Source organism: Bos indicus x Bos taurus, chromosome 6, assembly GCF_003369695.1.
Source record: "Bos indicus x Bos taurus breed Angus x Brahman F1 hybrid chromosome 6, Bos_hybrid_MaternalHap_v2.0, whole genome shotgun sequence".
NCBI lineage: Eukaryota > Metazoa > Chordata > Mammalia > Artiodactyla > Bovidae > Bos > Bos indicus x Bos taurus.
In genome coordinates, this window is record NC_040081.1 from 71,404,989 (window position 1) to 71,418,709 (window position 13,721).

At 36.5% G+C, this 13,721-nt stretch overlaps 1 protein-coding gene across 9 annotated transcripts in view; it reads left to right on the forward strand.

Moving 5' to 3' along the window:
• EXOC1 (exocyst complex component 1) overlaps positions 1-13,721 on the forward strand; it is a 54,582-nt gene that overhangs the window by 18,557 nt on the left and 22,304 nt on the right. For 5 of the 9 annotated variants that reach the window (XM_027544547.1, XM_027544544.1, XM_027544545.1 and 2 more), the window contains 4 exons: positions 1,379-1,606; positions 1,819-1,951; positions 2,557-2,666; positions 7,374-7,523. In XM_027544547.1, the coding sequence (XP_027400348.1) occupies positions 1,379-1,606; positions 1,819-1,951; positions 2,557-2,666; positions 7,374-7,523 (621 nt within the window). Of the gene's footprint in view, positions 1-1,378; positions 1,607-1,818; positions 1,952-2,556; positions 2,667-3,443; positions 3,498-7,373; positions 7,524-13,721 lie in introns of all 9 variants that reach the window. The other 4 variants (XM_027544540.1, XM_027544539.1, XM_027544543.1 and 1 more) reach the window with 1 other exon arrangement.

Genomic DNA, 13,721 nt, shown 5'->3' on the forward strand with positions numbered 1-13,721 from the left:
AAAGCTACAAGTGGCACCTCTCCTGAGAAAAATCTAAAATGAGAATGTTTTGGTGGGGGGTGGAGTGTGGTTTTGTTAGGCAAAGTATGCATTTAAGAAGAACTCTCAGAAAATAAGGAATGTTTTAAAGACTTTAAAGAGTGTTGGCATTTTATACAAGAAAGGTACAGAAGTTGTAAGGTTGAACTGAGGTCCAGAGATTACAATAGTCCAAGCTTACAAATTTGTAAAACTCTCAGGAAGTAAAGCCTAGAAGAGACTTCAAGATGTTGAAGTGAAAATTGTCCTGAATCAGTTCAAGTTCCAGCTCTGCTGCTTAAGATGTCAGTGGGTCTGAGCTCTGCTGCCTTTACAGTTGGGCTGCACCTACAAGTGAGTTATTATGAATAGTATATAAAATAACATGTGACATTTTAGCATCACTCATACAATGACATTATTTTAATTCTTTATCCAAATTTTTTCCCCATATCATGTTATATGCCTTCTTAATGTGGCTTTGTGGTTTGTGTTTTCTAGTTAATGTTGCATCTGTGTTCCAAGTCATCATATTACTTTGCAGTTTAATTTTGGATTTGAAAGCTTCCATATTTCAGGGAATTCAGAATCAATAGTCAGAATCTTTAGAAAATATTAATAAGGGGTTGGTGGTTTGTTGCTGCTTTGGGGAAAGAAAGTAGTTGCAAATGAAAGAGAAAAGAAAGAATACTGTAAAAGGATCTATCTTATGGCAATAGGCTCTTCCACATCCTATTAGTACAAATCATGCTACAGTTATAAATTAGTTCTATGTATCCATTAAAGACTGGCATGCTTCTGCTACCCTCTTAACTAAGGTAGTAAGACAGATGATTATTATGCTTTTGTTTACCCACTCCAGTGTTCTTGCCTGGAGAATCCCAGGGACGGAAGCCTGGTGGGCTGCCGTCTATGGGATCGCACAGAGTCGGACACAACTGAAGCGACTTAGCAGCAACAGCAGCAGCATGCTTTTGTTTAGGGTTTTACGTAAATAGTGCAGATTATAGAAAATGTTTATAGTTGATAGAGCTAAAAGAAGTGTCAGAGATGGTATAACCTAATGCCAGTTAGTTTACAGAAATGAGAGTACACCATTACTGATGATACATCATGGGGCATACCCTAAATAGGCAGTATTGAGGTCTGGTCCCTAACCTCCATGTAAGGGAAAGTGTGCTTCCCTGAAATACTATGTACAAAAGTGGAATGCAAACACAAAGTAGCAAATTAAAGTAGAGGTGTAGGTGTGTATGTCAACCTTTGTGGCTGCTGCTGCTAAATCACTCTGCTGTCAAAGAGATTAATGGATATTTCATTTAAAGCATATGAAGTATTACTTCTCTTTTTAACTTTGTAGGCCAACATCCAGTCAATCATGGCCTCCGAAAAGCAAGTCAACATCTTAATGAAGTTACTGGATGAGGCTCTCAAGGAGGTGGATCAGATTGAATTGAAACTGAGCAGTTATGAGGAAATGCTCCAAAGTGTAAAAGAACAAATGGATCAGATCTCGGAAAGCAACCACCTAATTCATCTTAGTAACACTAATAATGTAAAACTCCTATCTGAGATAGAGTTCCTTGTGGTAAGCATGATTATAAACTATTAACAACAATTAAAAAAAAAAAAACAACTAATGATCTCTAAAGCCCATTTGTAAATATTTTCTAATTTCCTTAGGAGAGCAAGATTTAAGAATACTGAAGTTTCAAAGACCCAGTAATAGGATTGAGTAGCATCTTACCTGTAAACTTCCTAAGAGTAAACAGACAAATGGTGTGTTTATTTACATTCCAGAACCACATGGACCTGGCCAAAGGTCATATAAAGGCACTTCAGGAAGGAGATCTTTCTTCTTCCAGGGGCATTGAGGCCTGCACCAACGCCGCAGATGCCCTACTGCAGTGCATGAATGTGGCTCTTCGACCAGGTATGACCATAAAATCTGCCCAAGAACCTGGAACTAAGCTTCTGCCTTAGTGTAAAGCTGTTGACAAGAAGTCCACAAGGCAAGTGGTTTAGGGTTAGATTGTTAGCTATTGAAACAAGTTTCACTTACTATCAAACATAATTTATATTGGCATGAAGAACTTTTTAGTTTCAGTACCTTCTGATTGACCATCAGTGACTAAGTTAACACCAGGATTTTTCTTCAGTGCTGTTCACAGGACCTAGGACAAGGTAGATGCCATAAGGCTTTGCTAGACCAGTGGTTCCTAAACTTGAGCTTGCATCAGGATCACCTAGAGGGCTTTTTAAAACACAAATTGCCAGGTGCCACCACAGAATCAGTAGGTCTGGTCTGAGGCCTTAGAATCTATGTTTCTGACCGTTCCCAAGTGATACTGAGGCAAGACCACAGTGTGAGGATCGCTGAGTTATACTGTTTTTCCCCCTTACTTTTCTTTTATAAACACATGAATAAACCAGTAAAACTTTGAGTTCTTCAAAACTGAAATATGGCTTCTGTTATAAATGTACTCATTAGACATCCAGGAGCTCTTTAACCCATTAAATAAGTTGTTACAATTTCAGGCCATGACATGCTTCTGGCAGTTGAACAGCAGCAGCAGCGTTTCAGTGATTTGCGAGAGAATTTTGCCCGGAGACTGGCCAGTCACCTCAACAATGTTTTTGTTCAACAGGTAATTTTATTTTATTATATTACTGTCATGTTCCTGTAGCTTAAAATGAAATTGTCACAGAAAAAATTTTAATGTATTTAATTGGGAGCACAGTATGTTCCTTTATATATTTATTTGATTTTAATATTTTTAGATATATATGTATTTGCTCACAGATGTATTTGGAGCCTCAGTGGTCTCCTATGAAGACAGTTCCTTTTAGCTAAAATTCCCTAAGTTTTAAATAATTATGCTTACATATTACATATACCCCATTTAGACAATCTTGTTTACAAAAATAAGTCCAAACTTGTTATGTGTTTAATGTTTGGCCTGTTTTATTTTTCAATATTTTCAAGTGAGAACAGGGACTTGATTCCATGTTTTAAGTGTTTCATTGGCTTCATGTACTTATAAATATGAAAAAATGACTAACTCAATTATAAATTCTAGTTGATTTAATCTTATATAAAACCTTTGTCTCTATTTTTATGTGGAAAGGGTGTTATAATTAAGGTTGTGGCAATGCTATAAATGTTACTATTAAGTATACCTTAGAGGGATTTGAATAGAAGGTGTTTTATTTAATAAATAATAAATTATACAATATTTATCAAATAAATTAGGTGTAATAAATTAGATTTTGTGTATTTATCATCTCTTTAATAGGGATTTGGGGCAAAAAAAAAAGTTGAGTGAAATTTTGTTCATCAGAAATTCTGTCTGAAATTCTAGGTTCTTATTTGTTTTCACTTTGTAGTATTCTGAAACAATTGTGTTTATTTTATCTCTGACTAGTTTACTCAGGCCCTCCTTCAGCTCTATAACAGGTCCTACTTTCTTTCGGTGCCTGTGAGTACATCAACTTTGGCTCCAGCTTCTCTGATTCTTTTTTTTTTTTTTCCTGTAAAGTTTACTAAGCTTAATAGCAGCAGAATCTTTATAGTTATAATTTACTGATTTAAGCTACCTGTTAACCATATTTGTGGCAGTTTTTTTAATGTCCCATAACAGAAAGTTTATTTAGATCCAAAAGGCATTTAATCTCATTCTGCTTGCCTTTCTTTCTGTCGTTCTTTTATTCACTCTCTCATTCCTTTATTTGGAAGTCATTTGCCCAGTGATTAAAAATGCATTCCAGACATTTCACTGGAACAGATGAGAGGCTGATTCTTCCCTCTAGTTGCTCACGGTCTAGAGAAGGGACACAAACAGACTGAGGGAGGGTATATGTTATGGTGGTACCATGGGAGCATAAAGGAAGATCAGCTAACTAAGCATGCAAGGGGGAAACGGGAAGACTCTCTTAACATTCCACTTGACTTAAAAAGCATGAGGAAAAAAGTAAAGCTAGGAATCACATAGGAAATACTAACGCACATTTTTATTACACTATTATTTCAATAATATCTATTTCTACACAACTCCCTAGTTTTTAAAAATAATCCTGTTGGCAGGGGTGTAGTCCACATTTGTAGATGGTACTGAAAATACCAGTCAGCAAGTGATAATCTTTTCTCCACCCTTAATTGTTATAACATGCTATTATTTGTGATTTTGCTTCCTTGCCTTATAAACTAATGGCTTTGTTTAAAATGAATGCTTCCCAGTTCTGAAAATCTAATATGCATTGTTACATGTGAGTAATGCATGTTAAAAACCAGAATGTTGCAACAATTTGGAATGTGCTGAAGAAGATGAAAGATGATGTCCCAAGTACAGAAAAGAGATTTTGTTTGTGTTAAATTTAATACTTTGTGTCACCTAGCAAAGAGTTGGGAAACAAGGGTATTTCTATTCCTGGTTGTGGGGCACACTGTCCGGGAAGATTTGATTACCTCATTGTGTCACATGTCTTTGTCTGTCATCAAATTCTGATTGTGTGTCTGACTTGTGTGGCACATTGTGTGACAGTACTCACTGTCCTCCATATGTAATAATAAGAAATGGCTCCTACCCTCAAGATGCTTGTGTGGATGTGTTAAAAGGAAGGTACTTAAAACTCTACAGCAGTGTGTACGGGATACCTTGGAGACACCACAGTAAAGCGAATATGTCAGTAAAGCAAGTCACCAAAATTTGTTGGTTTCCCAGTGTGTAGAAGAGTTATGTTTACACAGTATTGTAGCCTGTTGTGTGCAATATCATTATGTCTAACAAAAGAATGTACACACTTATTTAAAAAATACTTTATACTAAAAATTGCTAACCACCATCTGAGTCATAATCTTTTTGCTGGTGTAGGGTCTTTCCTCAATGTTGATGGTGCTGGGGGACCAAGGGAGTAATTACTGAAGATTGGGGTGGCTATGGCAATTTTTAAAAATAAGACAACAGTGAAGTTTGCTGTAATGATCAACTTTTCCTTTCTCAGACAGTTTCTCTGTAGTATGCAATGCTGTTTGATAGCATTTTACCCACAGTAGAACTTCTTTCAGAATTGGCGTCAGTCTTCTCAAATCCTGCCACTTGCTTTATCAACTAAGTTTATATATTACTTACAGACTAAATCCTTTGTTGTCATTTCAGTAGCCTTCACAGCATCTTCACCAGGAGTAGATTCTATTTCAAGAGACCAGTTTCTTTGTTCATCCATAAGAAGCTACTTCTCATCCATTAAAAAATCTGTTAAATGAGATTATAACAGTTCAGTCACATCTTTAGACTCCACTTCTAATTGGAGTCTCCAATTAGAGAACTCCACTGGTTCTCCTGCTTTCTACCACATCTATAGTTACTTCCTGTACTGAAGTCTTAAACCTCAAAGTCATTCATGAGGGTTGGAATCAGCTTCTTCCAAAACTCCTGTTAATGTTCATATTTTGACCTCTTCTCATGAATCACAGTGTTCTTAATGGCATCTAGAATGGCCAGTCCTTTTCAAAAGGTTTTCAGTTATCGTTACTAATTTATTTATCTATAATAAGAAATTTTAAACAATGTCTTAATTTTTAAAGTATATAAAGAGTCAAATTCTTAGCACAACTGAGTTCTAGATATGATAGTTATCTATATTATTGATTGAATTAAGCAATTTATGTATTTGATTTTCCTTCTTCCTATATATATTTTGGAACCAGTTTCTCTAAAATCTTTCTGTTAACACTATTTAATATATCTTAATAGTCTGAAGGTAATGATGTTCTTTATATCAGTGAATTTTCAGATGATGGTGATCTGAAAATGCTACTTGAAGTAGAAAGCTTCGAATAATAATATATGTAAAAGAGCTTTGTTAAACTGTAAAATTCTTTATAAATGTTGATTCTTCCATTTTGCAGAAGAGGTGAAGGTTTTTAATTGAAGAGCTTTCCTGACATTAAATAATATAACTTAACATGCAGTGACCTGAGTAAACAACTATTGAAGAACATAAACCATGATTTTGAGTCTTGAATCATTGAAAAAATTAATGAGGAAGAGTGGGATAATGGAAATATATCTAATATTATTATTAATAAGGGCAAAATATTTGAAAAACATTTATCAGCAATAATAAGTTTGTCAAATACTCCTTCCTTTTAGTCAGTGTAACTTAGTTAAGACACAATTTGGAGACATTAGCAGACTTAAAACTAATCTCTATCTGTGTACAGTATCTAATATCTGTGATTCAATGGAATCTCAGTCATCCTGATGTGGCAAACATTTCTGAAATGTAATGTTTGTATTGACCTTCAGCAATTTTTGAGTCTGGTTAAAATGATTTTGTTTGGCATGTTTTTAAAAGAAAACAAGTGAGACTCACATGACTAAGGTTCAGATTCTAGCCTTCCTCCTGTGTGACCTGTGTAAATCACTTAACTCTTTGAATTTCAGTTTGTTCTATTGGATAAACTGATCTACTGGATCCATATACTCTAAAACAAAGTCAGGATGCATCGTCTGTCTCAGGCTGTTTGAAAACTTACTAATTTATATAAGTCATGTCAAGGATTAAAAACAAAATTATATAGTTGCTTGTTTAGCAAATTAATGGAAAAATTAAAATTACATTAATATTAGGGATTATCCTGGAAAGGGCTTCCCAGGTGGCTCAGTGGTAAAGAGTCCACCTGCAGTGCAGAAGACATAGGTTCAGTCCCTGGGTGGGGAAGATCCCCTGGAGGAGGAAATGGCAACCTACACCAGTATTCTTGCTGGGAAATCCCATGGACAGAGGAGCCTGGCAGGCTTACAGTCTATAGGGTTCTCAAAGAATAGGACATGACCCAGCAACTGAGCACCAAGTGCTATCCTGGAAGGCCCAGGAAACAGTCATCTATAGTCCTTCCTAGTTCTGAAATTCTGTATCCTGTGTATTTTCATCTGCTGTTTTAAATATTGTAGACTCTAATGAAAATATCATAGATGTAGACAATTTGTTCTGAATGACTTCCCCTGTTTGGTGTGTGTTTCTTAGTAACAGTTTATATCATGATATTTATTTGCTTAGTAAATTGTAAAATGATAGGGGAGAGGTAAACTTAATTAAAACATTCATTCTCAGCTACTTTAAAAGATAAAATGAGTCGATTTATCAGAGAGTCATTCTTGTGTGTTTATGACTGTTTTATGGTGGTGATGTTCAGTTTGTATACACACATGATAAAGACAAGTAAGTACTCAGTTCTTATATTTCTATGTTGTTTTTGCTTGGCCATGCTTGATGATTATTAAGGATGTTTAGTTACAACAATGTTTCTTTATACTGTCAGTGATATTTATGTACTTATTTATTCACTCTAGGGTCATGATCAGAGTTCAACTCTTGCTCAGCACTCTGTTGAACTGACTTTACCTAATCATCATCCATTTCATAGAGACTTACTGCGATATGCCAAGCTGATGGAGTGGCTAAAGAGTACCGATTATCGAAAATATGAGGGACTAACAAAGGTATGGATTTGACGTCAGTTACTCACTGAGTATAGAGCATTATCTTTTAGAATCGAGGGGTCATGTGTTCAGTTCCGCAAGTGACATGAAACACTGTTGTATATTCTTAGAAAAGCAGCAAGTAGTTGAATTTCTGAGTGCTCATTAGCTAGGGAGAACATTTATTTTATTTACTTGGATGGAGAATAGCTATATTTTGAACTTCAGTATAGTATTAGGCCATACTGCAGCTTGAAGCATCATTCAGTTTAAATAATTATTTCCTGAGTTTCTTTATGTGCAATATAAAAACTAGAGAGTATGAAGATATTTTCAGTGAGGCATTTGCTTTCTAAGAATCTGTAATTTATTCTTTTAAGCACATGCAGTATGCCTCTTTATTAAACAAACACTCCACTGTTCCAGGCACATAGAAACATAGGTATTTCTGTTCCTGACTGTGGAACACACTAGCTGGAAAAATTGGATTATCATATTATGGTACATCTCTTTGTCAGTCACCAGATTTTCACTGTGTGCCTCTTTTGTACTCACTGTAATCCATATGTAAGAATAAGAAGTGGCTCCCACATATGCTCCTACTTCCAGAGAGCATCAGGTCTGCCAGGGAAGAACAATTATACTTAAAACAGCTGGCCATAGTTAAGTGCTAAACTGGAAATGAGTTTAAATGTATGGCAGTTTAGAGAAAGGAAATTCATGACCTGAAGCCACAGGAGAAAACTTCATAGAAAACATTGGATTTGACCCTTTTCCCAGGACTTTAAGAAGGCCAGGCTGACTGAAGCTGAAATTCCATATTCTAGAAGAATGAGAAGTTAGGTTAAAAAATCTGAGCTGTGAGTCCTAATAGCATTCTTCACACATAGGAAAAGACTTGATAGGGGAAACTAATTAAGAACCTAATATAATAATGAACTGAAATGAAATCTTGAATGAGGAAGATGATAATAGGAATAGAGATTATAAATCACAAGAGAGAATCCAAAAACAAGGGACAGGACGGTGCCAGACTTGTGAGACGTAGAGGTTAGAACAGTGATAAATACCACTTGGGCTTCCCAGGTGGCGCAATGATTAAAAAAAATCCACCTGTCAATGTAGGAGATGCAGGTTTGATCCCTGGGTTGGAAAGATCCCCTGGAGAAGGAAATGGCAACCGACTCCAGTATTCTTCCCTGGAGAATCCCATGGACGGAGGAGCCTGGTGGCCACAGTCCACTGGGTCACAAAGAGTTGGACATGACTGAGTGACTGAGCACACACGTACACACAGATGTCTGCAGTTGGACAAGAGAAGAGTCATTCATACATTCACTTAGCAAATGAATTGAGCATCTATTGTGTGCTAACACTGTTGTATGCGCTAAAGATAACAGCACTGAAGAAAATAGGCGAACGCTTGACTGTTGAGAGTACGTATTCTAGTGGAGAAGGGTCAACACAAAAGGCAGTTTGTAGTCTGCTGGAAGGTACTGCTGAGAGCTCTAGAGAAAATAAAGCAGGGAATGCTGGGACATCAGAAAGGTTGCAGTTTCAAAAAGGATGGTCAGAGAAGGCAACATTTGAGGACACATTTTAAAGGTAAGCAGGGGTGAGCAGTGGGAATTACTGAGGAAAGCTTTCCCAGCACAGCACAAGTGCCCCAAGGCAAGAGCAACCTGGAGCACTGGAGGAGCAACCAGGAGGCCGTTGTGGAGGGAGCACAGTGAGCCAAGTTCAGGATTAGAAGGGCGGGCAGGTGAGGTGAGAGGTGAGGTGGGCAGGGCAGATCTGGAAGGCACTGTGCACCATTGTTAAGAATTTGGTTTTTACTTTCAGAGAGATGAGGGGGGGAGGGTGTTGATGGGCTTTGAGTAGCAGAATGACATGATCTCACTCATTTATATAAATGGCCATTGTAGCAGGAACCCATGGGTTCAGTACTCTACTGTTGTGTTGTATTCTGATTTGTTTTGAGTCAGCAGAATTCTGATTTGGAGATAGCTTACAGAATAATATTTGTGTGACTGGAATCTTTGCCTTCTGAAGTTTTAAGGATTAATACTGTATTTTGAATAATTAAATATTGTTACATCTTAAGAGTTTTGTGCCAACAAGCGCTTTGTCCCCTAGTGAATATTCAAATGAGTAAAATAATCAATAAGCTTTTTGCCTGATTGTGTTCTCAGTGAATATTATTGCCCTATCTTTATATATATATGTATCATTCATGAATGTAATATAAAGTGAAGAAGCAAGACAGTAGCCAATCTAGCACTGAATTATGGAATCATTCTCTGCTCACAGTATATTTTAAATTGACAATATTGATGTGCTTTTTTAAATGAAATTATCTTATTTCCAAGGAATCTTAATTTATCTTGTGTTTGATCTTGTGACAGACCATGCAGTTTTATGCCTGATACTCTAATTTGGTTGCTCAAGTGTTTTCAAAAATAGGAATTTTATTAATATGACAAAGAAAGGAATGAAAGGAAATGGAAAGAAAGGAATGAAAAAAGGAACCTGACAAATCAGTGTTTCTTTGGTAAGAAATAGTAATTAAATCCAGATACTGTTTATACGTCATACTTCCCAGGTAGTGTGCTAGTGGTAAATAACTCACCTGCCCGCACAGGAGACATAGGAGACCCAGGTTCAGTCCCTGGTTCGGGACGGTCCCCCTGAGAAGGAAATGGCAACCCACTCCAATATTCTTGCCCGGAGAATTCCATGGACAGAGGAGCCTGGTGAGCTATATAGTCCATAGGGTTGCAGAGAGTTGAACCCAGTTGAAGTGACTTACACTCACCTTTGTACTTGGTTAGTTGTACCCAGCTCACACTTTTTGGCAGGACCAGGAAAAGCTTGTCTTCATTTCTTTAGGGATAAGAATAACTAGGCTCTGCCCCAACTCTACTTATGGCTGAATCTAAGCAAACCCCTGATCTGGGGTATATGTAATTAGAGCCTAAGGAAAATACAGGTGCGTTGGACATGTAATGAGCTTGGCTGCCCAGAATCCCTTCTCCCTAGCTGGGGCTCTGAGTTATGCATGTAGAGCGGTTGATCAGGTCCATCCATGTTTAGGTAGGAACGATCTTTCCTCTCCTAATAGTCCCCTGCGGCCAACAGTCTTGAAGACTGCTCAGACATCGTCTCTCAGCCTCAGTCCTATATTTGTAAATATAGAAAATAAAACATGGTGTTATCCGTAAGACTCTACAGTGAGCACAAAGTAAAGTTGGAAATACTGCCTGAGATAACAGTATTTAAACTCAAGATAGTTGGATTTTAAGTTAGGTGCTGTATACAGGGTGCTAAGAAAAATACGTACAGTGAGAAACATCTTTCTGAATTTAGTAAATGAACTGAGAGTCACACCTGTCTGTGGCCTTTCCCACCCCTGAGTTCTGTTGAGAACCTGGGGGAAGGTATTCAGTCATTTGAATTGTATTGAAAAAGAAGGTGATTTTCGGTAGTCTGCTCAAATCACTGTTTTCAAAATAGCAAAATAGCTGTTTTGAGACTGTTTAAATTGCTTGGATAGTAGTGTGCACTTAATTTGGGTATTGGAATGCAGTCTGTTATATTGAGTGAGTTGAGTAGAAATCTAATGATTTTATGAATTATAGGTTGATCAGTCATTTACATTGATTTCCAGTGATCAGTGTTTTTGTGAGAATTTAAAATTCAAAGAATGAGATGCAGAAAAAGTGAAATAGGAATAATTTTAGGGTCTGTTTAACTTTAGATTTGCTTTTGAAGTTACACACAAAGAACACAGGAAAAAATTTCCTATTTAACTTTACTTACGGAGAATCTGTGGGAAATGTATGTGGCATACAAATTGGAATAAGCAGGCTTTATATTATGTTTCATCCAAAAATTTTTTATAAGGACATGTCTATCTATAAAATATCTAAATATATCTAATATCTAATATATATTTATATATTTATAAAATATCTTAAAAAATCAATGATGAACTATGAATCAGTATACAGATAATTTAAATGATATACCTTTGAAAGTTACATCTGATGTTTAAAGCAAAGTAAACTGTTCTAAAACTGGATGTGTTTGAAATTGAAGTGTAGATTCCGTGATAAATTTAAAAGAATAACTAGGCATAGAAGTTTTTCTGCTGTGGATTTATTTAAATTTAGTGAAACTCTACATAAGGCATTTAACATAGGATTTGGAAAAATACATGGTCTCCCACTGTTGAATCTTTTGTAAGGGTATAAAATATTTTTGTATGACAGTAAGCATATATGATGAGGGAATGAGTTTGCCTATTAAATAATAGATGTTTTCATTTGAACTAGAATAAATTTTGTTTTTTAAAAATACATTATTTGATTATGAAAACTGTAAGATGTAGTAATTAAATTCTTATGAAAGTAACCTATTTTGGGTTAATTTAATACCCCATGCTGGCAAGGTATGGTAAAACTCAGTGTACTGCTTCAATGTCATTGATACTGTCTGTTGGTATAATAATTTTTAAAACAGCATGGCAACATGGAGGAAGAGTTAAAAGATCCCTTACTCTTTGGCACTGTAATTTTACCCTTAGGAAATTATTCCAAGGAAGCAGTTCATTAGAGATGAAAAGCTTATTGTAACATTGTCCATCACAGCAAAACATCGAAACCACTTAAGTAGTCTGTATTAGGAGGATGGTTTACTAAATTGAAAACATCAACAGAGCGTAATACTGTGCAGTCATTAGTGTATGACACTGGAAAAGCCTGATTGTGCTGACCCAAATACCCTATATAGTATGAATGCAGCTATATTTAAAATACATGAAAGGTAATGTGTAAATTACCATTGGATCATTGAAAAAACAAGAGAGTTCAGAAAAACGTCTAATGCTGCTTTATTGACTACACCAAAGCCTTTGACTGTGTGGCTCACCACAAACTGTGGAAAATTCTTCAAGAGATAGGAATAGCAGACCACCTTATTTGCCTCCTGAGAAATCTGTATGCAGGTCAAGAAGCAACAGTTAGAACTGGACATGGAACGACAGACTGGTTCCAAATCAGGAAAGGAGTATGTCAAGGTTGTATATTGTCACCCAGCTTATTTAACTTATATGCAGAGTACATCATGTAAAATGCCGGGCTGGATGAAACACAAGCTGGAATCAGGATTGCTGGGAGAAATATCAATAACCTCAGATATGCAGATGACACCATCCTTATGGCAGAAAGCAAAGAAAAACTAAAGAGCCTCTTGATGAACGTGAAAGAAGAGAGTGAAAAATTTGGCTTAAAACTCAATATTCAGAAAACTAAGATCGTGGCATCCAGTCCCATCACTTCATGGCAAATAGATGGGGAGACAGTGGAAACAGTGAGAGACTTTATTTTTGGGGGGGCTCTAAAATCACTCCAGATGGTGACTGCAGCCATGAAATTAAAAGAGGCTTGCTCCTTGAGAGAAAAGCTATGACCAACCTAGACAGCCTATTAAAAAACTGAGACATTACTTTGCCAACAAAGGTCCATCTAGTCAAAGCTTATGGTTTTTCCAATAGTCGTGTACAGATGTGAGAATTGGACTATAAAGAAAGCTGATCACCAAAGAATTGATGCTTTTGAAGTGTGGTGTTGGAGAAGACTCTTGAGAGTCCCTTGGACAGCAAGTAGATCCAACTAGTCAATCCTAAAGGAAATCAGTCCTGAATATTCATCAGAAGGACTGATGCTAAAACTGAAACTCCCAATATTTTGGCCACCTGATGCGAAGAAGTGACTCACTGGAAAAGACCCTGATGCTGGGAAAGATTGAAGGTGGGAGGAGAAGGGGACGACGGAAGATGAGATGGTTGGATGGCCTCACCAACTCAATGGACATGAATTTGAGCAGGCTTTGGGAGTTGGTGATGGACAGGGAAGCCTGGCGTGCTGCAGTCCATGGGGTTGCAAAGAGTTGGACATGACTGAGCAATTGAACTGAACTGAATGTATAAAAGTGAAAATGTGAGTTTGATTATTCAACTTCATATTTTTATAAATTGTTAATATTATGATGCCAGTTCAGTTTTTTAAAAGATGGAAAATAGCCTTCTTATGTCCTCTGAAATGCATCAAATATTTTAAGACCACAAATTCAAAATAAGCACAAAGGATATGGGGGGATTGAGAAATGGAAATTGTCATATTTGTTTTATTAATGAGTATGTGTTGTTTTCACTTTTAA